Source organism: Lethenteron reissneri, chromosome 39 (assembly GCF_015708825.2).
Source record: "Lethenteron reissneri isolate LAM-NWPU_2019-01 chromosome 39, ASM1570882v1, whole genome shotgun sequence".
Classification (NCBI taxonomy): Eukaryota; Metazoa; Chordata; class Hyperoartia; order Petromyzontiformes; family Petromyzontidae; genus Lethenteron; species Lethenteron reissneri.
In genome coordinates, this window is record NC_083817.1 from 12617462 (window position 1) to 12638493 (window position 21032).

The window sequence follows — 21032 nt, forward strand, 5'->3', positions numbered from 1 at the left end:
ACAGGTTCCAGCAACAACGCCCACGGAAACAGTGACTCCTGGCGACTGGCTACGGGAGCTGGTGGCGGGGTTCACGGGGGCCACGTCGCTGGTGGAAGGGGAGGTAAACGGAGTGCGTACCCGAATCCTGCTGGACACGGGGGCGGTGGCCTTGCTTGTGAGCGCACCGCACTGCAGCGCGATCGGGGTCGACGTGCGTCACCTGCAGGCCCCGGACCGCGCGCTGCACACGGCGAGCGGAGCCGGAATGGGGTTGCTGGGGAGAGCCACCCTAGAGGTCCGCATAGGCAGCCAGGTGTGCACCCAGGAGTTCTATGTGTCGAGTGCGTTGTGTCACGAGTGTATTGCAGGTACCGACCTCTTAGAAAAGCTGGGACTCAACGTGCAACCCCGCCAGTGATGTGCCACCATGGAGAGCAGCGGCGAGCGGATTGCATTCCTGGGACGAGAACCGATGCGCCCCCGCTTCGCACCTGTGGCCGCTATCCTGGCGACGGCAGTCACCATCGGGTCGCTCACTGAGATGCTGGTGCCGGTGGCAACATCCCCCACCGACCCCGCGCTCCGACCATCAGGGGAGGTAATGCTAACTCCTCACCCGGAGTTGGGAAAACGGTATGGGGTCGTGGGATCCGCCACGTTGGTAAACGCAGATGGGGACCGATTGTTTATGCGGATGTTTAACCCCCACAGTACCCCATCGATACTGCGACGGCGCACCCCGATCGCCACCGTACACTCCCTGCACGCACGCCACTCTAACGACTCGGTATTCGCACTCTGGGCTGAGGACCCCGGTCGTCCTGAGGGTGACCAGGACCTGGCCTGGCGAGTCGGCCCGACTCCCCGAGTCGAGGTCGTTCCCCTGCTCGACGCGTTACATGTACCATGGGCGGATTTACCTAAGGGAGAGGCCGATCGGCTGCGCGAGTTACTGCGGGAGTATGCCGACGTATTCAGTGAACACGACTCGGACGTGGGTCGGACCGACCTTGTTAAGCACCAAATTGACACCGGTGCAGCCCGACCCATCAAACTCCCTGCATACCGAGTGGGCGCACCCGAATGCGCCCAGATCAAAGAGGCAGTTGGGGACATGCTTCGCGATAACATAATTCAGCCCTCGGCGAGCCCCTGGTCAGCCCCAGTGGTACTAGTAACGAAAAAGAATGGGTCAACCCGGTTCTGCGTCGATAACCGTAAACTGAACGCAGTCACGCTCGGCGACGCCTTCCCCATACCCCGCATCGACGACACTTTTGACAGCCTCGCCGGAGCGCGATATTTTTCCACCCTCGATCTCGCGTCCGGGTACTGGCAGGTGGAGATGGTGGAGGAGGATCGGTCGAAAACCGCATTCACCACCCCGATGGGACTATTCGAATTTCGAGTACTCCCGTTCGGACTCACCAATGCGCCCGCGACGTTCCAGCGGCTGATGGAGTTGGTGATGCGGGGCTTGCAATGGGAACAGTGCCTGATTTACTTGGACGATGTGATAGTGTTCAGTAGATCTTTGTCTGAGCATTGGTCCAGGTTACGAGAGGTATTCCAGCGACTGCGAGTGGCTCATCTCAAGCTCAAGCCACGTAAGTGTCACATCGCACAACGCGAGGTGGGGTACCTCGGGCATCGCGTCAGCGAGGCAGGTGTACACACCGATCCGGAGAAGGTACGCGCCATAGTGGAGTGGCCACGGCCAAAAAATCTGACGGAGATCAGATCATTTTTGGGGCTCGCCACCTATTATCATCGATTTGTAAAGGGATTCAGCGAGATTGCACGCCCCCCAACCAACTCACTTCCCCTAAGCACCCCTATCAGTGGACGGGTGCCTGCCAGACGGCCTTCACCACTCTCAAAGACCACCTCACCCACGCCCCCACCCTCGCTTTCCCCGATTTTACCACCGATTTTATTTTGGACACCGACGCCTGCAGCAGCGGGCTGGGCGCGGTGTTGTCACAGGTACAGGAGGGGACGGAACGAGTCATCGCGTACACCAGCCGGACCTTGAGTGGGGCCGAGCTGAACTATTGCGTGACCCGCCAAGAGTTGTACGCCGTGATTTTCGCATGTAAGCAGTTCCGGCCGTATTTGTAAGGCAGGAAATGTCGCGTACGCACTGCAGTTTATTCTTACATTCAAGGAGCCGTGGGGGCAGATGGCCCAGTGGTTGGCGCAGTTGCAGGAGTACAACCTGCAAATCGAGTATCGGGCTGGCCGGACGCATGCAAACGCGGACGCCTTGTCAAGGCGGCCCACAGTGTACGCCGAGACAAGGGCGGAGGAGGCCTGCCCGTGTTTCACGGGGGGACGCTGCCGGCAGGCAAGGGACCCCCGAGAGGCCGCGGCCACTGACCCCCCCTCAGCAAGAAAGAGTGCAGTGTGCGCCACAGAGGCCCTCACAGGTGGCACCGAAGATCCCGTCGACCGCCCGGCAAGCGCGGGACCCATGGCTCGGGACCCGGCGGATCACCCCGCCCCGATCAGACGGATCCAGGAGGACGTCGGCTGTGCCTTCCCGGGCCTGAACGACGAGCAGCTGAGACAGACCCAGCAGCGGGATCCTGATCTGGCGGCAGTGGAGGCGGCACTGCGGGAGGAAAAGAGCGCCCTACCAGGACCCTGGAGCGGTTTGTATGCCCGGTTGTGTGTGCATAACGGAGTGGTACGGGAGTTAACCGAGGCTGGCCAGCCGGGGTGCATCTGTGTTCCTGCCCAGGTGCGACCCCAGCTGCTACGGCTGGTGCATGACCACCCACTCGGGGGCCACGATGGGGAACGACGCACTCGAGAGACCCTGCGTCGCCAGTATCTCTGGCCCAAATTGGCACAAGACGTGGCGACCTGGGTACAGGGCTGCCGCGCCTGTCAGCAGTGCGGGCCGAAACCGGCACGATACCAGGTACCCCTAAGGCCGTTCCGCGTCAGCCGCACGAATCAGCTGGTCGGGATCGACCTACAGGGGCCATTCCCGTGATCCCATCGAGGCAACCAGTATATCCTAGTGGCAGTAGAGTATTTCACCCGCTACCCCGTGGCAGTGGCCATCCCTGATAAAACGGCCTTGGTGGTGGCCCGGGCATTTGTGGAACATTACGTACTTAAGCACGGGATCCCAGAACGAGTCCTCACCGACCAGGGTAGCGAGTTCGAGGCCGAGCTGTTCCAGGTACTGTGCCGAGAATTCGGAATCCAGAAGGACCGAACCACAGCGTACCACCCCCAAGTGAACGGTATGGTAGAGCGCATGAATCAGACCCTAGCGGGGAAACTCAAACGTATGGTGGCCGCAAATCAATGGGATTGGGACGAACACCTCCCCTACACCCTTTTCGCCTACATCACCACCGTACACACGTCGACGGGACAAACCCCGTTTCTAATGATGTTCGGCCGTGAGTCTCGTTTACCCGCAGATCTGCTATTCGGCGTCCCTTCCCCCCAGCCGGAGGAGTGAAGCCGCCCCATGGAACACCTGTTGGAGACACTGCGAGAAGCCCGAGGCCGAGCATACCGCGCATCGGCGGCAGGAACAGGGCACCCGACCCCGCATGGAACCCCCCTTATTCCTGACAGGCGCTAAGGTGTGGCTACGCACCCCTCGCGTCAGGGCCGGGCAGGTGGGGAAACTGACGACCTACTGGCGAGGACCCTGGACCGTGGTGCGGCAGATCTCCCCCTGGACGGTACTAATCTATGGCGGGGAGAGGGGTCGAGAGACGGTGGTCAACGTCCGCCGCTTAAAACCATGGAAAGCGGCCCCGGCGAGAGACAACCCCGTCGCCCGAAGGCCCCGAAATCCCGGAGTGCCCGCACCCCTCGTGTTGGGAGGCCTCGCACACTACATGGGCCCCGCCGGGCCCCCGAGACGCCCCGATCCAGTCAGGAGACGGCGCGGACGACGGCCCCTAAACCCTTCCGCTGCTGACTTTGTGCCCCAACCCACAGGTGCCGGAGGACGGGGAGAGCCGCTGGAGTGGAGGAGGAGGCCACCGCAGGAGCTACAGAGGACGGAACCACCCACTCCGAGACCAGCCACAAGGTCCGGACGGATCTCCCGGACCCCGCAACGTTTCCTCGTGGGCGCGGCCCAAGCAAGGTGCTCCAGTCAACCCGGGACGGGGACTGGCACCTCGGTGCGCTATGTGATGCTGCCGCCATAAAGCCGTTCGGCAGGCGCCCCATCCCCGACCTCGCCACCACCAAGCGACGGAGCCAACCCCTCGTCCCCCTCACCTCACCTCACATGAACACACCCGCACGCATCCCCCGCCCCCCCCCCCATAGAGCTGGAAGGGGAGCTCACCTGATCGACTGGTTTTTATCCGAGAAACCCTTATCGGGATTAACTCTCACGGTTTCCGGTGATCAGGGAATTGGACGACCTCCCCCGACGCTACTTTGCACCGCGGCGCTGCGACCGGCCTTAAGATGATATGGCCACGGCGAAGGGCATTCGGCCACCACGGTTGAAACGCATCCCCCATACACACCCCCCACGTGTCGACGAGGCAAGCAGGGGAGGGACGGGACAGCATGAGTAGCGGGACCGCAGGGGCTCTTGCGCATAGTCACGGATGGTTAGGATAATTACGCTTGAGCGCGCAGGCACCATTGTTAGGGAGGGTAAAGGATTAACCTGAAAGTATGAATAGATCGGGAGAAGGGAGGCACGCGGGGAGCCCGTACACAGATTCCCACGGCGAGCCTTTGTCATGGATGCCGCCGCATAATCTGCAATAATAAAGGCATGCGTGAGAAAGGGATTAATTAGAATTTACGCCGCGCAACGTCGCACATTGATTAGCATATCACAGGCACCCGGAACCGCGGTGCGCATGCTAGAGGGCGCGAGCCCATTGTTAAGGAAAAGCTGAGGGCCGCCATCCCGCTCGGAGCCGCATCCCTTTGATGTAGGGAGGATAAAAAGGGGGGCAAAGGAGAGATCGGGCTCTTTTACTCCAGCGCCAGGCGACAAGACGCAGCTCCAGCCCAGCGACCCGAACGTCCGTGAGACGCATCAAGGTACGCTGCGAGTACGGGATCAACGAACCGCCGTGGGCACCTAACAAGACAACACAGCATTTGCAGGTGAACGAGAGCGTGCGACGAGCTATGCCTCTCACACGAGCTCGCGGAGGGACGGACCTGGGAGGGGAGCCGTCGGGCAATGAGCCCAGCGACGGCAGCAGCTGCTCACAGAGTAGCGAGGGGTCGGCGAACGGCGGAGCCCCTGCCATAGGCAGGGAGCAGGGAGGGACTTCGGGGACCAGCGGACCCAACAAACCTTCATGCTTACTGGTAGTAACGGTGTCTCGGCGTCGCTGTGCGCTGCGTTGCACCACTATCCGAGTAGATAACCTCGCATTCAAAAAACCTTCAGAGCCAGGGTGAACATCCGACTCCAAACTTATTTAATGCATTGAACGAGGTCAAAACTGATGGAAAAACACAGCACAAAATACAGAATCTGTTAATACTTAGAATATCAATACAATGGCTCTGAAGGTTTATTGAATGCAAGGTAATCTACTGGGATAGTGCTGCAACGCAGCGCACAGCGAGGCCGAGGCAGTAAAAAGACAGTCTTCTTGCAGCTCCCAACCTGTCAGCTCCTCAGGCTTGGAGCTCTCAACCAAGTAAAAAGACAATCTTCTTGGAGCTCCCAATCAGCCAGCTCTGCAGTGAGTCTTCCGTCAATTTGTGTTGCAAGTGTAATGCCAGCGTAAACGGGGTTCGCTGCTGGGCTCTGGTCCAATCATACGGCCCGGGGTATTGGGGGGCGGAGCCCAGTATGGGGGCATTTGGGAGGGCCCGCCGTTCAACTCGGGTCCAATCGGAAGCGAGGTGAATGGAGGTGGAGCCAGCAGGGCGCTATGGGAAGGCCGGATCTGACGGTCCGGAAGGGGAGGAGACAGGATCACGTGGTAAAGGGGATATAGGTGGGAGCCCGGAAGGGCTCCGGGTCAGTTGTTGGAGTGAAGAAGCTGGACCACGTTGGGTGGCCGGAGGGGATCCGTGCCATCAGCCACGTGGCTGGGGGAGCTTCGGCACACCGTCGGCCAGCGGTGTGCGGAGTGGGGGAGCGGAAGGACTGACGAGGGAGTGCGTGCGGGTGTGCATGAGGAGACGCTGGTCTGCTGTCAGGACCAGCGGGGTGCGAGCAAGAAGCTAAATAAAGAGCAACAGAGACCAGCAGTGTGTGACGAAGTCCTTTATTACACAAGCATCGCAGCACGGAAATCTACAGTTCAGCAAGGAGAGATGTTGAAGAAAGTGATTTGAGTAATCCAGGACCTCCCATCCTGCCTCAAGAGGACCAAGGGAGTTCAAGGCCCCAAAGAGAGGTCAGGCTGACACAACGGGCCTTGGAAAGCTATGACGCTGAGAAGCAAGACCTTGATGCCAGGATACAAAGGGCATGGGACCGGGTTGAAGGAGATATATCTGAAGCTCAAAACGCCTTAGACACAGTGGCCTCAATTCAGCGGGCCATACATCGAGTGAAATTGAGCAGTTCAAGCTACAAGCTGCTGGCAAATAAATACATCTCCCACCTGAAGAAGGTGAAAACAGACGAGTGCATCGAGGGAGTGCGCATGCAAGAGCACTTCCTTCAACTGCTCGATGATAATGCGAAGGCAGTGATACAAGACGCAATGGACCGTGTGGAGGGCTTAAGAGAGACACGATCTCAGCACTCTGTCTCATCCAAATCCACCAGAACATCTAAAGGCTCAGCACACTCACAGATATAATCTACCAGTATGGCAGCAGCTCAGGCACGTGCAGCAGCAGCAGTATATCTTACATGGCTGAAGAGGAAGCCATGCTAATTGAAAAGGCCTGCATACAATAACAAGAGAGTACATTGCTGGCTCTTGCCATACGGAAGAAAATTGAGCTGGATGCTAGTTAAGCCCCCTACAACCTATAAAAGAAGCAGCTGCTGCAAAGGCCCAGGCAGAGGTGCTCGAAGCAGCAGCCAATCTGGATAAGGAAGAGAACTGGAGTGAGTTTGGCACTCAGATGCCTGTCAAGGACCATGATCAACTCACCAGAAAAAAATTATTTTGGACTGGTCTGAACAATGCACCAATGCTCCTCCACCAAACGATACTGAACAAAGGGTGGACGTTGAGGCATCACCATCTCCACGCCGAGTGAACATGAATGCTGTCTACGGGAATGGTTAAATGCATACCCTGCCCTGGCAGTCAATCGCCGACTCAGCGTCGCACATGTGGGGTCAGACAAGGATACATCAAGTTAGACCCACATACCAAACAGTCACATAAAGGAATCATACCAACGTGATCGAAACCTTTTGCGCCCGCCCACAATCTAACGCCATCGCGAATGATGGCCTGCAAGGCAATACAGCCAATAATAGCACCTCACAAGCGCCAGTATGGACACACCCTGGATCTGCAGGCATAAGGGACTTTGCTAGGTACCTGGCTCACTGCGAATTAATCAACACAGGATTCATAAAGTTTGATGACCACTCTGAGAACGATCGAGCCTGGAGATCTACCTTCAGGAATGAAATCAGAAATGCAGACATATATGCAAGTGAAGAACTCGACCTATTGGTGAAATGGTTAGGAAACGAATCTGCAGAGTACGCAAGAGGATCTGGTCGCAAACATAGACGACCCTGCCTCAAGCCTGCATGCGGTGTGGGAGAGGCTCGAGGAATGCTATGGTAGCCCAGAAACCATTGAGAAGGCTCTCTTCAAAAAGTTGCAGAACTTTCCAAAAATCTCTGGTCGAAACAATAAAAGGTTATGAGAGCTTGGAGATCTTCTGATGGAGCTTGAATCAGCCCAGGCTAAATCCTACTTACCAGGTCTCATTTTCTTGAATACCTATCATGGATTGAACCCCATTGTAGATAAATTGCCATTCGACGTGCAGAAACAATGGAGAATAGAGGGTTCAAGATACAAGTCAGAGCATCAGGTCGCATTCCCCCCATTCTCGTTTTTCTCAAGGTTTTTCCACAACCTGGCTAGGATCAGAAATGACCCGAGTTTCATGTTTGGCACCACGGGGATCTCCAGTCCAGATCTCCCAAAAATGGCAAGAGCAACGGCGAGACGAGGAACAGCGAGAGTGCCAATCTCTGTACACAAGACTGAGGTCTCTCCTACGACATTAGCAAACTCCGTCCAGGCAACTATCACAAAGAAAAAGATAGAAGATCCAGAAAGGCAATGCCCATTGCATGATAAACCTCACTCCCTCCAGAAATGCCGTGAGCTCAGGAGGAAGCCACTGGAAGAGCAGAAGAATATGTTGAAAGAATTTGGAGTGTGCTTCAAATGATGTGCTTCTACAAACCACCTTGCACGAAATTGCAAGGCAGATATCAAGTGTGAAGAATGTGGCAGCGACAAACACACAACTGCTCTGCACACATTTTACTCCAAACCTAGTGGCACTAAGAGTTCCGATTTCGAAGCAGAGCACGGTGGGGAGCAATGTGAGACCGCCGCATCCACTTCAAAGGAAAATCTTGCTCAAAGATATGCCTCGTCCGAGTATATCCCAAAGGACATCCTGAAAGAGCAGTAAGGATGTACGCCATAATGGACGACCAGAGCAACAAGTCTTTGGCAAGGTCAGAGTTCTTTGATCAGCTAAGCGTATGTGGGAATTCCTTTCCATACACGCTCAGAACATGCTCAGGACTGATGGAGACAGCGGGAAGAAGAGAGAGCGGCCTCATGGTGGAAACTATGGATATCATCATGAAGCTAGCCCTTCCTACGGTGATAGAGTGCAATCAGATACCGAACGACAAGAGTGAGATTCCCACGCCCGATGTCGCACGTCAACACCCACACCTAAAACCCATAGCAGAGTTCATCCAGCCACTTTACGCTGAAAGAGAAACTCGAAGAGAGAAGTCAAGGTTGTACCATGCAGACCTACGAAGAAACCTCCATGCTGGAAACACAAGAAGATGATGTTGAACATAGGGTGTTTATGACAACGAAGGACAACGACAAACCTGCTCCATCGCTAGAGGATGAAGAATTCTTGAAAATAATAATGGAAAGTGAGTTCTTCCAAGATGAGTCAAACAGCTGGGTTGCCCCTCTGCCATTTCGTAATCCCAGATGCCGGTTATCCAACAATAGAGAGCAAGCCTTCTCATGGCTCAACTAATCGCGCCGTACCTTGGACAACCAGAGATGAAGACTCATTTTGTATCCTTCATGAAAAACATATTTGATAGTGGTCACGCTGAAGCAGCCGCTCCTCTAGAAGAAGGATAGGAATGCTGGTGTTTATCACCCAAAGAAGCCGGATCAGATCAGAGTAATTTTCGATTCCAGTGCTCAATTTAAGGGCATTTCCTTGAACAATGTAATGCTCACCAGACCGGGCTTGGATTACTCATCCTTTTCAGAAAGGAGTCAATCGCTGTAACAGCCGACATTCCACTGCTTCATTGTCCAAGAGGACAACAGAAATTATCTCAGATTTCTGTGGTACCGCAATAACAATGTTGATGATCGAGTTGTTGAATACAGAATGAAGGTGCATGTCTTCGGCAACAGCCCATCCCCAGCGGTAGCCACCTATGGACTTAGGAGGACCGCGCAAGCAGGAGATTGGGAATTTGGGGAAGACGCCAAGCGATTTGTAGAGCGTATGTTGGCGATTCACTTAAATCAATGCCCACGGCCTCAAAAGCCATCGATCTGCTCCAAAGGACGCAAAGAATGTTAGCAACTGCTAACCTGAGACTTCACAAGATAGCGTCCAGCAGCGCAAAAGTAATAATAGCATTTCCTTCAGACGATCGTTCAAAAGACTTGAAAGACTTGGACCTTAACACACCACCAATCCAACGCAGCCTTGGACTGAGTTGGGACCTGAAAGCGGACACATTCACATTCCGAGCATCAATTGGAAAGAAGCCTTACACACGACGTGGCATTTTGTCGATGGTAAACAGCCTGTACAATCCACTAGGATTTGTAGCGCCGGTCACCATTCACGACCGTTGGATACTCAGAGATATTTGTGCTGATACACAAGACTGGGATAGCCCGTTGACTGAGGAAAGGGAACAAGAATGGGAAACTTAGAGAAATTCCTTACAGGCACGTGAGCAGCTACAGATTCCACGCTTCTATACGCCCACATGCCTTTCCGTAACCCAACGGAAGGAGTTACATGTGTTTGCAAATGCTTCTATGATGGCCGTAGCAGCCGTAGCTTACCTAAAAACCAATGGGTGGCATAACTTCACAGTGCCACGCACTGAAGATGAGCTTTCCAGAACAAGGAAATTAATCTTCTGCTGTGTGCAACATGCAGCTTATGCAAGTAAGATCAAGTCCATCAACAAGGAAGAAGACCTTCAGTCAGCTCCCTCAGGAAGTTAAACCCAGGATGGACACAGACGGCTTGCTCAGGGTCGGTGGTCGGCTAGGGAATGCAAAATTAGATAAGAATGAACGAAACCCCCTCATATTCCCAAGCCAGAGCCACATCGCAATTTTACTTGTGCGCTACTACCACGAGAAGGTCAAGCACCAAGGTCGGCACTTCACAGAAGGAGCAATCCGATCTTTAGGGTTGTGGATCGTTGGAGCAAAGAGGTGCATCACCAGCACAATCCAAAAGTGTAGCAGGTGTCGCAAGCGACATGGAAAACAGGAAGAACAGAAAATGGCAGAACTCCCAGCTGATCGACTCAGTATTGAACCTCCCTTCACCTCTGTAGGGATCGACGTGTTCGGACCATGGACAGTCATCTCCCGCCTCACCAGAGGAGGGCTCGCGAACAGCAAACGTTGGGCAGTGCTGTTTACCTGTATGAGTACACGAGCAGTGCACATCGAAGTAATCGAGTCCATGGATTCTTCGAGCTTTATCAATGGACTCCAGAGATTCTTCGCCATCAGAGGGCCAGCCAAGCAACTCCGTTCTGATTGTGGAACCAATTTCACTGGAGCATGTAAAGAGCTTAAGATCAATACGGAAAATGTTGAAGATGATTCTGTAGGGAAATACCTTAGTGACCAGGGCTGCACATGGATCTTCAATCCTCCTCACTCTTCGCATATGGGTGGAGCCTGGGAACGCATGATCGGGATTGCTCAACGCATTCTCGACTCCATGCTGTGTGATGCCGGGTCCACACGGCTCTCTCACGGGGTCTTGACCACTCTCATGGCCGATGTCTCAGCTATAATTAACTCAAGACCCCTGATCCCCGTCTCAACCAAGCCGGAATGACCATTCATCTTGACTCCTGCTACACTTCTTACCCAGAAGACAGACGTGCTCACAGTGCCCACCGAGGAGGTCAGCACTGCAGACCTTTACAGACATCAATGGAGACAAATGCAGAGCTTCGCCAACACGTTCAGGCGTCACTGGAAAAACAAGTACCTTACGACACTTCAAGTGCGCAGCAAGTGGCAGTCGAACATACCAGACATCCAAGAAGGTGACCTTGTCCTACTGCAGGACAACCAAGTCAAATGGAATAAGTGGCCAATGGGCCGCATCCTCAAGACGATTCCCAGTGCCGATGGAAAAGTTTGAAAGGTTGAGGTTATTATGATTGTGAAGCAAGGTGTCGCAAGAACTTTCGTCAGGCCTATAGCTGAGACAGTACTACTTCTCTCTCGTAAAGATATGCGCAAATAAGTTGACCCATTAAAGTTTGTTATACATTTGTTTATGAGATGGCAAATAAATGGTGGCATCTCCTAGATACCAGACGGGGAGTGTTCTGCCTAACGGCAGGTGTGAGGGTGTGCGTACACAGGAATTTCCTGTATTGTATTGGTCACGTGACCAGGAAGTTAGGATTTGAGATTCTCTAAGTCATGCGGCAGGGTGTCAGCCAATACACAGAGTACAAATGGAGGTACAAATAGCGTCTCAGTGAAGACAGGTGCATCTGTTAATTGTGGGACTTTAAGAAGCATTGTCTGTAAGTTCGTTTATGTTCTTATAATACGGGGAATGCTGTTATAATGTTAGGATGGCCGTTATAATGCTGTAAATGCCTTTATAATGCAGTTACATTGTTATGAAAAATACGAGGCCTAGTTAACAACGAAGCCTGCCACTTGCATTATTGTTAATGTTATTAGTAATTGAATAAGTCGAGTCAGACTTGTACCCATGTAACCTTATTGCCATCTTGAGAGCAAGGGTGACGAAATTACCTCACCCACAGTTCAGTGTTATGGGTAGTGCTTTACATTTAGGCTGCAGTATGGTGATTACACGATGTGCCCTTATTTACCACAGTAGCTTATTCTCTTGTATAGCTATTCATTACTAATATAGGTGCCTGGTCCATCCAGGATCTATTGTTGAGTTTCATGTTATCTAAGACAATGTTATGATGCTGTAGTGTTCATTAATTGTATTGATATTCCAAGTATTAAGAAATGCTGTATTTTGTGCTGTGTTTTTCCATAAGTTTTACCTCCTTCAATTCATTAAATACTTTTGGAGTTGGATGTTCACCCTGGCTCTGAAGGTTTATTGAATGCGAGGTTATCTACTTGGATAGTGGTGCAATGTAGCGCACAGCGAGGCCGAGACAGACGGTGTTGCTGCTGTTAATGATGAAGACGAAGATAGATTTATGGATCGACATCAGAAATCGTGACAGTGGCGACCACATCACCCAGGTGCATAGCGACCCACCTTGATGACGCGCGCCAGCCCGAAGTCGGCCACCTTGCAGGTGAGGTTGTCTCCGACCAGGACGTTCCGCGCCGCCAAGTCGCGGTGGATGTAGTTCTGGGCTTCCAGGTAGGCCATGCCCGACGCTACCTGCGCAGCCATCTCCAGCAGCTCGGGGACTCCCAGCATCCAGTGCATCTGGCCTGTGGGGGGCGAGGGGAGGGGCAAGGGGGGGCGAAGGGGGGCCGGGGGGAGGGGGGGATGGGCACACGAGGGTGGGGGCGCACTTGGGTGGGGGCGCACGATGGGGGCAGGGGCACAGGGGGCGTCCACACCATCGACACTGATTAGTGTCGCCACCACCCTTCATCGGCACACGATTTAATATCTTATAACTTGAAGTAGCCTCATTGCGGTGAAGTTCAACGTGGAACTGGCGGTACCAGACCTCGGCAGGAATTGATTGCTGCCACCCGAACTCTGGACAATAAATTCGTGGCATCGACCGAGTCAAGCCCAGTGGCGACCTTGCCGGCAAGGCGGGGCCACCATCGCTTGAGCCATCGCCCGGCGAAGGCGACCTTCTAACACCGCGTGCAGTGCCGCTGAAGAACGTGTTGAGATGTGTTGTTAATCGCGCCTGTGCACCACTGCCAACTCAGCCGCAGCATCACATTTGTATATGATTGAACAAGTTAGTGGGTGAGTGGTCGGATGAGTCGGTGGTTGGGTGAGTGGTCGGGTGAGTAGGTGGTCAGGTGAGTGGTCGGGTGAGTTCTGCCTCCATCTCTAGGCCTTCACTCGCTGAGCTGTGGGAGCACAGCGCTCCCCATCGCCTCTGCGTGGCGGCCTCCACGGGGAGGTTCCCCCTGCGACCGTGCGGTTTCCAAATCAAAAGTGCCAAGTGGAAGGCCCAGTGGATCATGGAAATTGAGTTGACACTCTTCTCGAGTGACAGGGTGTAACACCGCGAGCCTGCACTACTGGTGGAATTCATAGACACCTCGGGGTCTGCGCCGACACATTTCCCATTTCAACAGCCTCACGCAGCATCCACCCTCACTTATTCGCCTCCCTTTATAACTCCATCACATCTTGGAAGCTTAAGCCTGGCATGACCCCGGATGGGAAAGACTGCCCCGACACTTTGAAGGTCTGTTGTTGTAATAGGCTTTGGCTGCTACAAGGTCACCACGAGATGGCGGTGCAACCCAAAATACTTGCATCTAACCGTAGTGGCGCTTTGGGTGTTACCCACTCCAGTATTAAGTGTGGTGGGGGTTTTCTCCGGGCTCTCCAGTTTCGTCCAATTAACAGAATTGGCCAAACATCCCAAGGTAGGGGCATGCCGCATAAAGCTGGCGTGACTCTCGGTGGGGCATCCCTGGCTTAAGGGGATCGTGAGTACAATACTGTATAATGTGCTTTATCAGGCACTGTACCGTATACTGTACAATGCACTAGCATACTGTATCACTATGAGTACAGTACTGTATGGGTGCAGCCTTGTGTGGGTACAGTCCCTTTTGTTGTTCCCTTTGTGGTCACAGCCTTTGTTTAAATAACATTTCGTGTTCCTCATTTCGAGCGATTACAGCCGTGCTGCAGACATCGGGCTCAATGTTGTGGACGTGTCAAGTCCGAGCTGTCACAACGCTCCCCCCCCATGTCCCATGTTAGAGAATGGTCCGCGGAAGTGGACGTCACCAAGTTTCTTTCTGAGATCCCTTCGAAGCGACCTCCTTAGCTCCACACTCCTCCCCCCCACCCCAACTATTATAGAAGTGCGTTTTGCAAAGGCAGTCAAAATCACATGCGTTTTGTTCAATCCTCAATTCTCCAACTTTGGCCAAATCTAATCACAAACGAACCCGTGCACATTTAGTGCGGTGCGCGTCGTGCGTTGCACGCGCGGTGCGTTTCTAGTTGCTGGATAAACGAGCGAGCGCCTCCAGCCAGCAGTGCACCGCCACGACGTCGTCTCGACCCCCCGCCAAGTTTGCAAAGGCTGCGGTGTGGATGCCGTAGCACGGGTGGTGCATTGCCCCAGCACGGGTAGACTTTGGTGGGTGAGGAGTCTCTTCACAAGACGTGGCGGGAGCGTGGGGGGGGTGGGGGGGAATCCTCGTTTGTTCCTCGTCTCCCACCCACGCGGTGGTTTAGAACCCGGCGCGGTCGCAGCCTTCGCTGCTGGCCGCCGCTGATAAGAAACCGCGGCTGGCGAAATCGGACTTTTACCCAACACTGCTACGGCTCCGTCTCACTCTCTCGCATGCTCGCCACAAAAAAACCCAGACCCGAGTTGTGTAAATGCGATTTGTTCCTCTGAGCCGACTATCCGAGCCTCGTTAGAAAACGACCTTTAGTTTCGGTAGCGTTTATGAATGTTTGTGTGCTATTTCGATTTCTCCCTGGAATGGCAGGTTGTTGTTGGTCCAGTTTCTATTCACTTAATTGTTTCACTTTGTGGTGAATGTATGGTTAATACAGACTTGATCCCTTGCAAAATCTATCTATTTAAGGTGTGAACATCTTATAACCTCCTGTTTTTTTGCCAGAAAAGGTAAAACTTATTCTTATGTTTTCATACTTTGATACTGGCAAAAAATGTCACGTGATATGTTTAACTTTATTTGATGTTTTGCTTTTGTCATCGTGGTGACCCACACCATACTCTCTCCGAATGAGACTCCTACCCTGTGCAGTCTGGTTCTCCAATAATGTCGCGTGTTGTTTTAAAAACGCGAATTGGATACAACGCGATTTAATGTAATTCCGGAACACATTTTTATAACGCGAATTGGATATAACACAGTCAACTGAATGGAACTACGTCGCAGCGCGAGTAGGAATAAGTGGCTGTACGGCTGCCTCGACGTAGCATCATCATCACACAAGGCGGGGATGCTGCTGGATGCTTCTAGATGCTACCCATCGTTTCCAACCCCATGCCCCCCTCCTTCCCTTTTAGCACACAGCAACCACTTACCGTGCATCCCTGGGGCTCTGTAGCCGTGAGTGGGGCAGGGCGGCTGTGCCACGGTCAGTCACTAGATCGACACGGCCTCAAATGAGTGCCGTACCAGGTGCAGTGTTTAAACTGGGGAGAGAGACAAAGGCAGCCGGGCGTGGCGCTGGAAACCCCATGCCCTTGTGTCCGGTTAGCATCGTGCGCGAGCGCGCGTCATTGTGTACGCGCGTTCTTTGTCTGCACGCTTGTCTGTAACATGTCTCTCTGTGTCTATAGGGAGCAGTAGTTGCAGTGGTTACTGCGCTAAGCTGGGAACCTGGCAATCTGAGTTCAGTTCCGGCTCATGGCAAACACCAGTTATGGTTATCTGAACCAGTCCTTACTGAGGTCAACTCAGCCTAAAATGAGTACCTGCTACATTGTGTAAACATCACCACGAGTAAAACAAATGCGGCCAGGCATGGTCCTGGCCACCCACCCCCTCGTGTGCTGTGCTAGCCGTCATAGGTGCTCGCTAACAGCACTTACCCCGATAGTCTGTTTAGGCTATACAGATGATCTTTGTCTCTGTGTACAGGTGCGCATCTCGGCATGCTTGTGTATCTGCATACTTGTGTCTCCATGTCTCTACGGGCTCGTGTTTGCTGCATGCGCATGTCTTTGCGTGCTCGTGTCGTGTGTGAATCCGTGTCTCCCTGTCTCCGCATGCCCATGTCTCTCCGCGCCCTCACGTCTCCGCGCGCCATACCCTGCAGGCACTGGCGCAGGCTGCCATGCGGCATGAGCTCGGTGATGATGAGGAACGGTTCGCTGGTGGTGCACACCGCGTAGAGCGCCACCAGATGCGGGTGCCGGAACGCCTTCATCAGCTGCGCCTCCTCCAGGAAGCTCTCTGCGTCTGCATGTCCTGTGGAGGGTCCAGCCCACGTGAGCACGATCTGTTCAAACGAGCCCCTACCACGCAGTGCTCTTTGCTCTGGTCCACATCTACTCGCTTAATTGGTCCCTTTTGTGTTATTTATTATATGTTGTAATTTTTGGTGATCCAGGTCACTCTTGAAAAATGTGAGTATTTGGCTTGCTGCTATTACTGTCCACATTAATAAGCCACTTTGTTGAGCTTATCATTTGTGATAGCCAGGTTGCTTTTGAGAAAAGAGCTATGTAACTCAGTTGGGCGTTACCTGGTAAAATAAAATAAATAGTTTTAGTCATTTTAGTAGGCTATCCTGGTCCCCTTGAGTCGGGTTTCTCACCTTGTTAATCAAAATATAGGCAGTCCTTGACTTACGTTGATCCGCACTCATTGCACGTTGCCATGAGTGTGTGGGTTTGTGTGTTTGTGTGTGGTTGCGCACTTGGCTCTCCAACGGTGGGGTTTATGTAAAAGAAATAGCCAGGTACCACGCCGTAAGCCTTGCGGAGAGCAAGCAATTTTCCTTTTTCACATCCTTCAACTTTCAATTAGTTTAATTAGCGATTTAGTGTGATTTTTGTGCGCTTCCCCTTTATTTATTTATTTATGACGTGTGGACGACCATACCAACTCACGAGCCTTTGGTGGGGGGGATGGCCCATGCCAAGTCGCACGCCTTCGGTGAGACTGAGGGGGACATTTTCTTTAGCGTCAAAAATGCTATCAAAATACACTAAACGCTGACGTAAATTATTCACTGTGTGATGTCCCTCCCACCCCGATGCGTGCAGTTACTAATATATATGTAGAGGTGGTACATACCGGGATGTAGCGAGCCATCGCGTAGCCGGTGTCTACATCACGGTCCGCACTTGGGTGGTTACACCGACGTCAGCACTAGCCCCGCCCCTCGGGGAGCAGAGGGCTATATAAGGCGATGCGCATGAGCGCTCGGGAGTCGTTGAAGCCAGTGAAGAATGAAGACGGAGCAAGCTAGATAGGACCCTGGGACCCCTAGCCCCGCTGCCCTTATCAGGGCCGGGACTCTGTGTGGCTCAGTGGTGAGACCCTGGGTACTCACGGCCCGACGTCCTTGTCAGGGCCGGGTTGATGGGCCAATGGTTGGGACCCGTACCCTGGCTAGGTCGGGTTAGATAGCCTCCTCTAGGAAGGACATAGCCGGAGGACCTGAGAGCGTAGCCGGTGTCAGGCACTCGTAGCCGTAGGCTGTGTTCCTAGGCTGTATAGATGACTGTTCTGTAAGGTGTTATAAATAAATACGTGCTGCCTCCGTCAACTCGTCTCCTGCAGTATTTAAGCTGTTACATATACAGTCGCTAGATGCTACCACTATAGGCCGTAGATATTACTGCAGAGCGGCTGGGGAGATCGTGGCTGGGCGGCGGGGGATAGCAGCCCAGCCCCAGCCTGCCAAGGTGCCACCTCGGCCGGCTGGACAATCTAGGCGAGGCTGGAGGCTCTGCACGGGAATACGCCTCACCACGCCACTCTGTTAGGTGAGTACTTTGTGCTTTCCAGTCGATAAATACTGATATAGAGTCAGCATGTACTACTGTAGTGATAGCAGATACCTCCACAGTCGGTATGCACTGCTGTAATCATAGCAGGTACCACCATAGTCAGTACGCACTGCTGTTAGATTTTTAAGAGTAGTTTTGAAACATTTTTAAGACCCGGGCAACTGATAAAAGCAAAGGTTCTAGTAATGTTGTTGATAATATTTCCTATAGTAATTCCCCCTCTTTAAACTGCGAATAATCAGTCCAAATAAGCCAGGAATTATGAACTTTCTAAACACTTATTGTACATTATATATTGATTGGTAGTTGATTATATATGCGACTAGCAGGTGTACCGGTTCTTTGCATGGAAATTAATAGTTTAGTCCATCACAAATGTGACGTCACCACTCACTTGCCGTGCAATAGATTATATCCATTATTCTCCCCCCCCCAAAATACAAAAGTCTATTTTTATACTTTTTACATTGTGTACAGTATGGAAGCTACCCACATGCCAAATTTAAAGTTTGTAGCATGTTGGGAAGTACAGTATGCTAAATATTTCTAACAGACACACATCCACAAATTTCCTTTTTTTACATATATAGATGTATTCAAATGTGCATGAAGTTGTATATCGGACCCTTGGTCAGGACCGTAACCCCCTATTATATCATTGTTTCTGAGAAAATCGGTCTCGACTTGTGTTGTTTGGACTTCTGGAACTTTTTCTAGCCTGTAAACATGCTTCAAATTACCAATTTACCACGTGTCATGAAATTTAGATACATGCGACCAATGACTTTGTGGTGTGTCGTTGATTAGCTTCTGATTACGATTCTAAATGAAGGTTACACGTAACTTAGATATCTCCCGTCTCGGCACAAGTTCAACCACGGGCCTGGGTCACCAGGTTTGCACTCTCACCTAGCCTAGTCTTTCACCGTCCTTTGTCTTGTGTGTCTTTACATCACACCTGCTTGTACATCTCACCTACATTTAATGATAATCTACGTTTCTAAAGTAACTTTAATCAGGAGGTCACAAGGCACTGTACAACACATCTGCCTCCATCTCTCTCCTGTCTCCACATCTCTCACCTGGCTTCAGGGTCTTAATGGCAACGGGGGTGGAGTGGTTCCACAGGCCCTGCCACACCTCCCCGAACTCCCCCTCTCCCAGCTTCCGCTCGAGGCTCACTGCCTCGGCAGGGACCTCCCACACGTCGCCCAGCGATCCTGTGGTCTCAGGGCCCTCTCCCTCGGGAACCTGGGAGTGACACCAACACCTGGGAGTAACACCACACCTGGAAGTGACATCACACCTGGGAGTAACACCACCCCTGGGAGTGACATCACACCTGGGATTGACACCACACCTGAGATTGACACCACACCTGGAAGTGAGATCACACCTGGGAGTAACACCACACCTGGGAGTGAAATCACACCTGGGAGTGAAATCACACCTGGGATTGACACCACACCTGGGATTGACACCACACCTGGGAGTGACATCACACCTGGGAGTAACACCACACCTGGAAGTGACATCACACCTGGGAGTAACACCACACCTGGGAGTGACATCACACCTGGGAGTGACATCACACCTGGGAGTGACATCATCCCTGGGAGTGACACTGACACCTGGGAGTGACACTGACACCTGGGAGTGACATCACACCTGGGAGTGACACTGACACCTGGGAGTGACATCACACCTGGGATTGACACCACACCTGGGAGTGACTCCACACCTGGGAGTGACATCACACCTGGGAGTGACACTGACACCTGGGAGTGATACTGACACCTGGGAGTGACTCCACACCTGGGAGTGACATCACACCTGGGAGTGACATGACACCTGAGAGTGACACTGTCACCTGGGAGTGATATCACACCTGGGAGTGACACTGACACCTGGGAGTGACATCACACCTGGGATTGACACCACACCTGGGAGTGACTCCACACCTGGGAGTGACATCACACCTGGGAGTGACACTGACACCTGGGAGTGACACCACACCTGGGAGTGAAATCACACCTGGGAGTGACATTACACCTCGGAGTGACATCATGCCTGGGAGTGACATCACACCTCGGAGTGACATCACACCTCGGAGTGACACTGACACCTGGGAGTGACATCACACCTGGAAGTGACACTGACACCTGGGAGTGACATCACACCTGGGAGTGACACTGACACCTGGGAGTCACACCACACCTGGGAGTGACACTGACACCTGGGAGTGACACTGACACCTGGGAGTGACATCACACCTGGGAGTGACACCACACCTGGGAGTGACATCACACCAGGGAGTGACACCACATCTGGGAGTGACATCACACCTCGGAGTGACAGCACACCTCGGAGTGACACTGACACCTGGGAGTGACATCACACCTGGGAGTGACACTGACACCTGGGAGTGACATCACACCTGGGAGTGACACTGACACCTGGGAGTCACACCACACCTGGGAGTGACACTGACACCTGGGAGTGACACTGACACCTGGGAGTGACATCACACCAGGGAGTGACATCACACCTGGGAGTGACACCAAACCAGGGATTGACACCACACCTGGGAGTGACACCACACCTGAGAGTGACACCACACTTGGGAGTGACACCACACCTGGGAGTGACATCACACCTGGGAGTGACTCCACACCTGGGAGTAACACTGACACCTGGGAGTGACACCACACCTGGGAGTGACACCACACCTGGGAGTGACACTGACACCTGGGAGTGACATCACACCTGGGATTGACACCACACCTGGGAGTGACTCCACACCTGGGAGTGACATCACACCTGGGAGTGACATCACACCTGGGAGTGACACTGACACCTGGGAGTGACACTGACACCTGGGAGTGACTCCACACCTGGGAGTGACATCACACCTGGGATTGAC

General features: G+C 53.0%; 1 protein-coding gene across 1 annotated transcript in view; it reads right to left on the reverse strand.

Moving 5' to 3' along the window:
- The window catches only part of LOC133351963 (tyrosine-protein kinase SRK2-like), a 47825-nt gene that overhangs the window by 19450 nt on the left and 7343 nt on the right, over positions 1-21032 (reverse strand). The window contains exons 4-6 of the mRNA XM_061567608.1: positions 19192-19360; positions 16401-16559; positions 12703-12884 (exon numbers count right to left, since the gene is read on the reverse strand). Of these exons, the coding sequence (XP_061423592.1) occupies positions 12703-12884; positions 16401-16559; positions 19192-19360 (510 nt within the window). The remainder of the gene's footprint in view (positions 1-12702; positions 12885-16400; positions 16560-19191; positions 19361-21032) is intronic.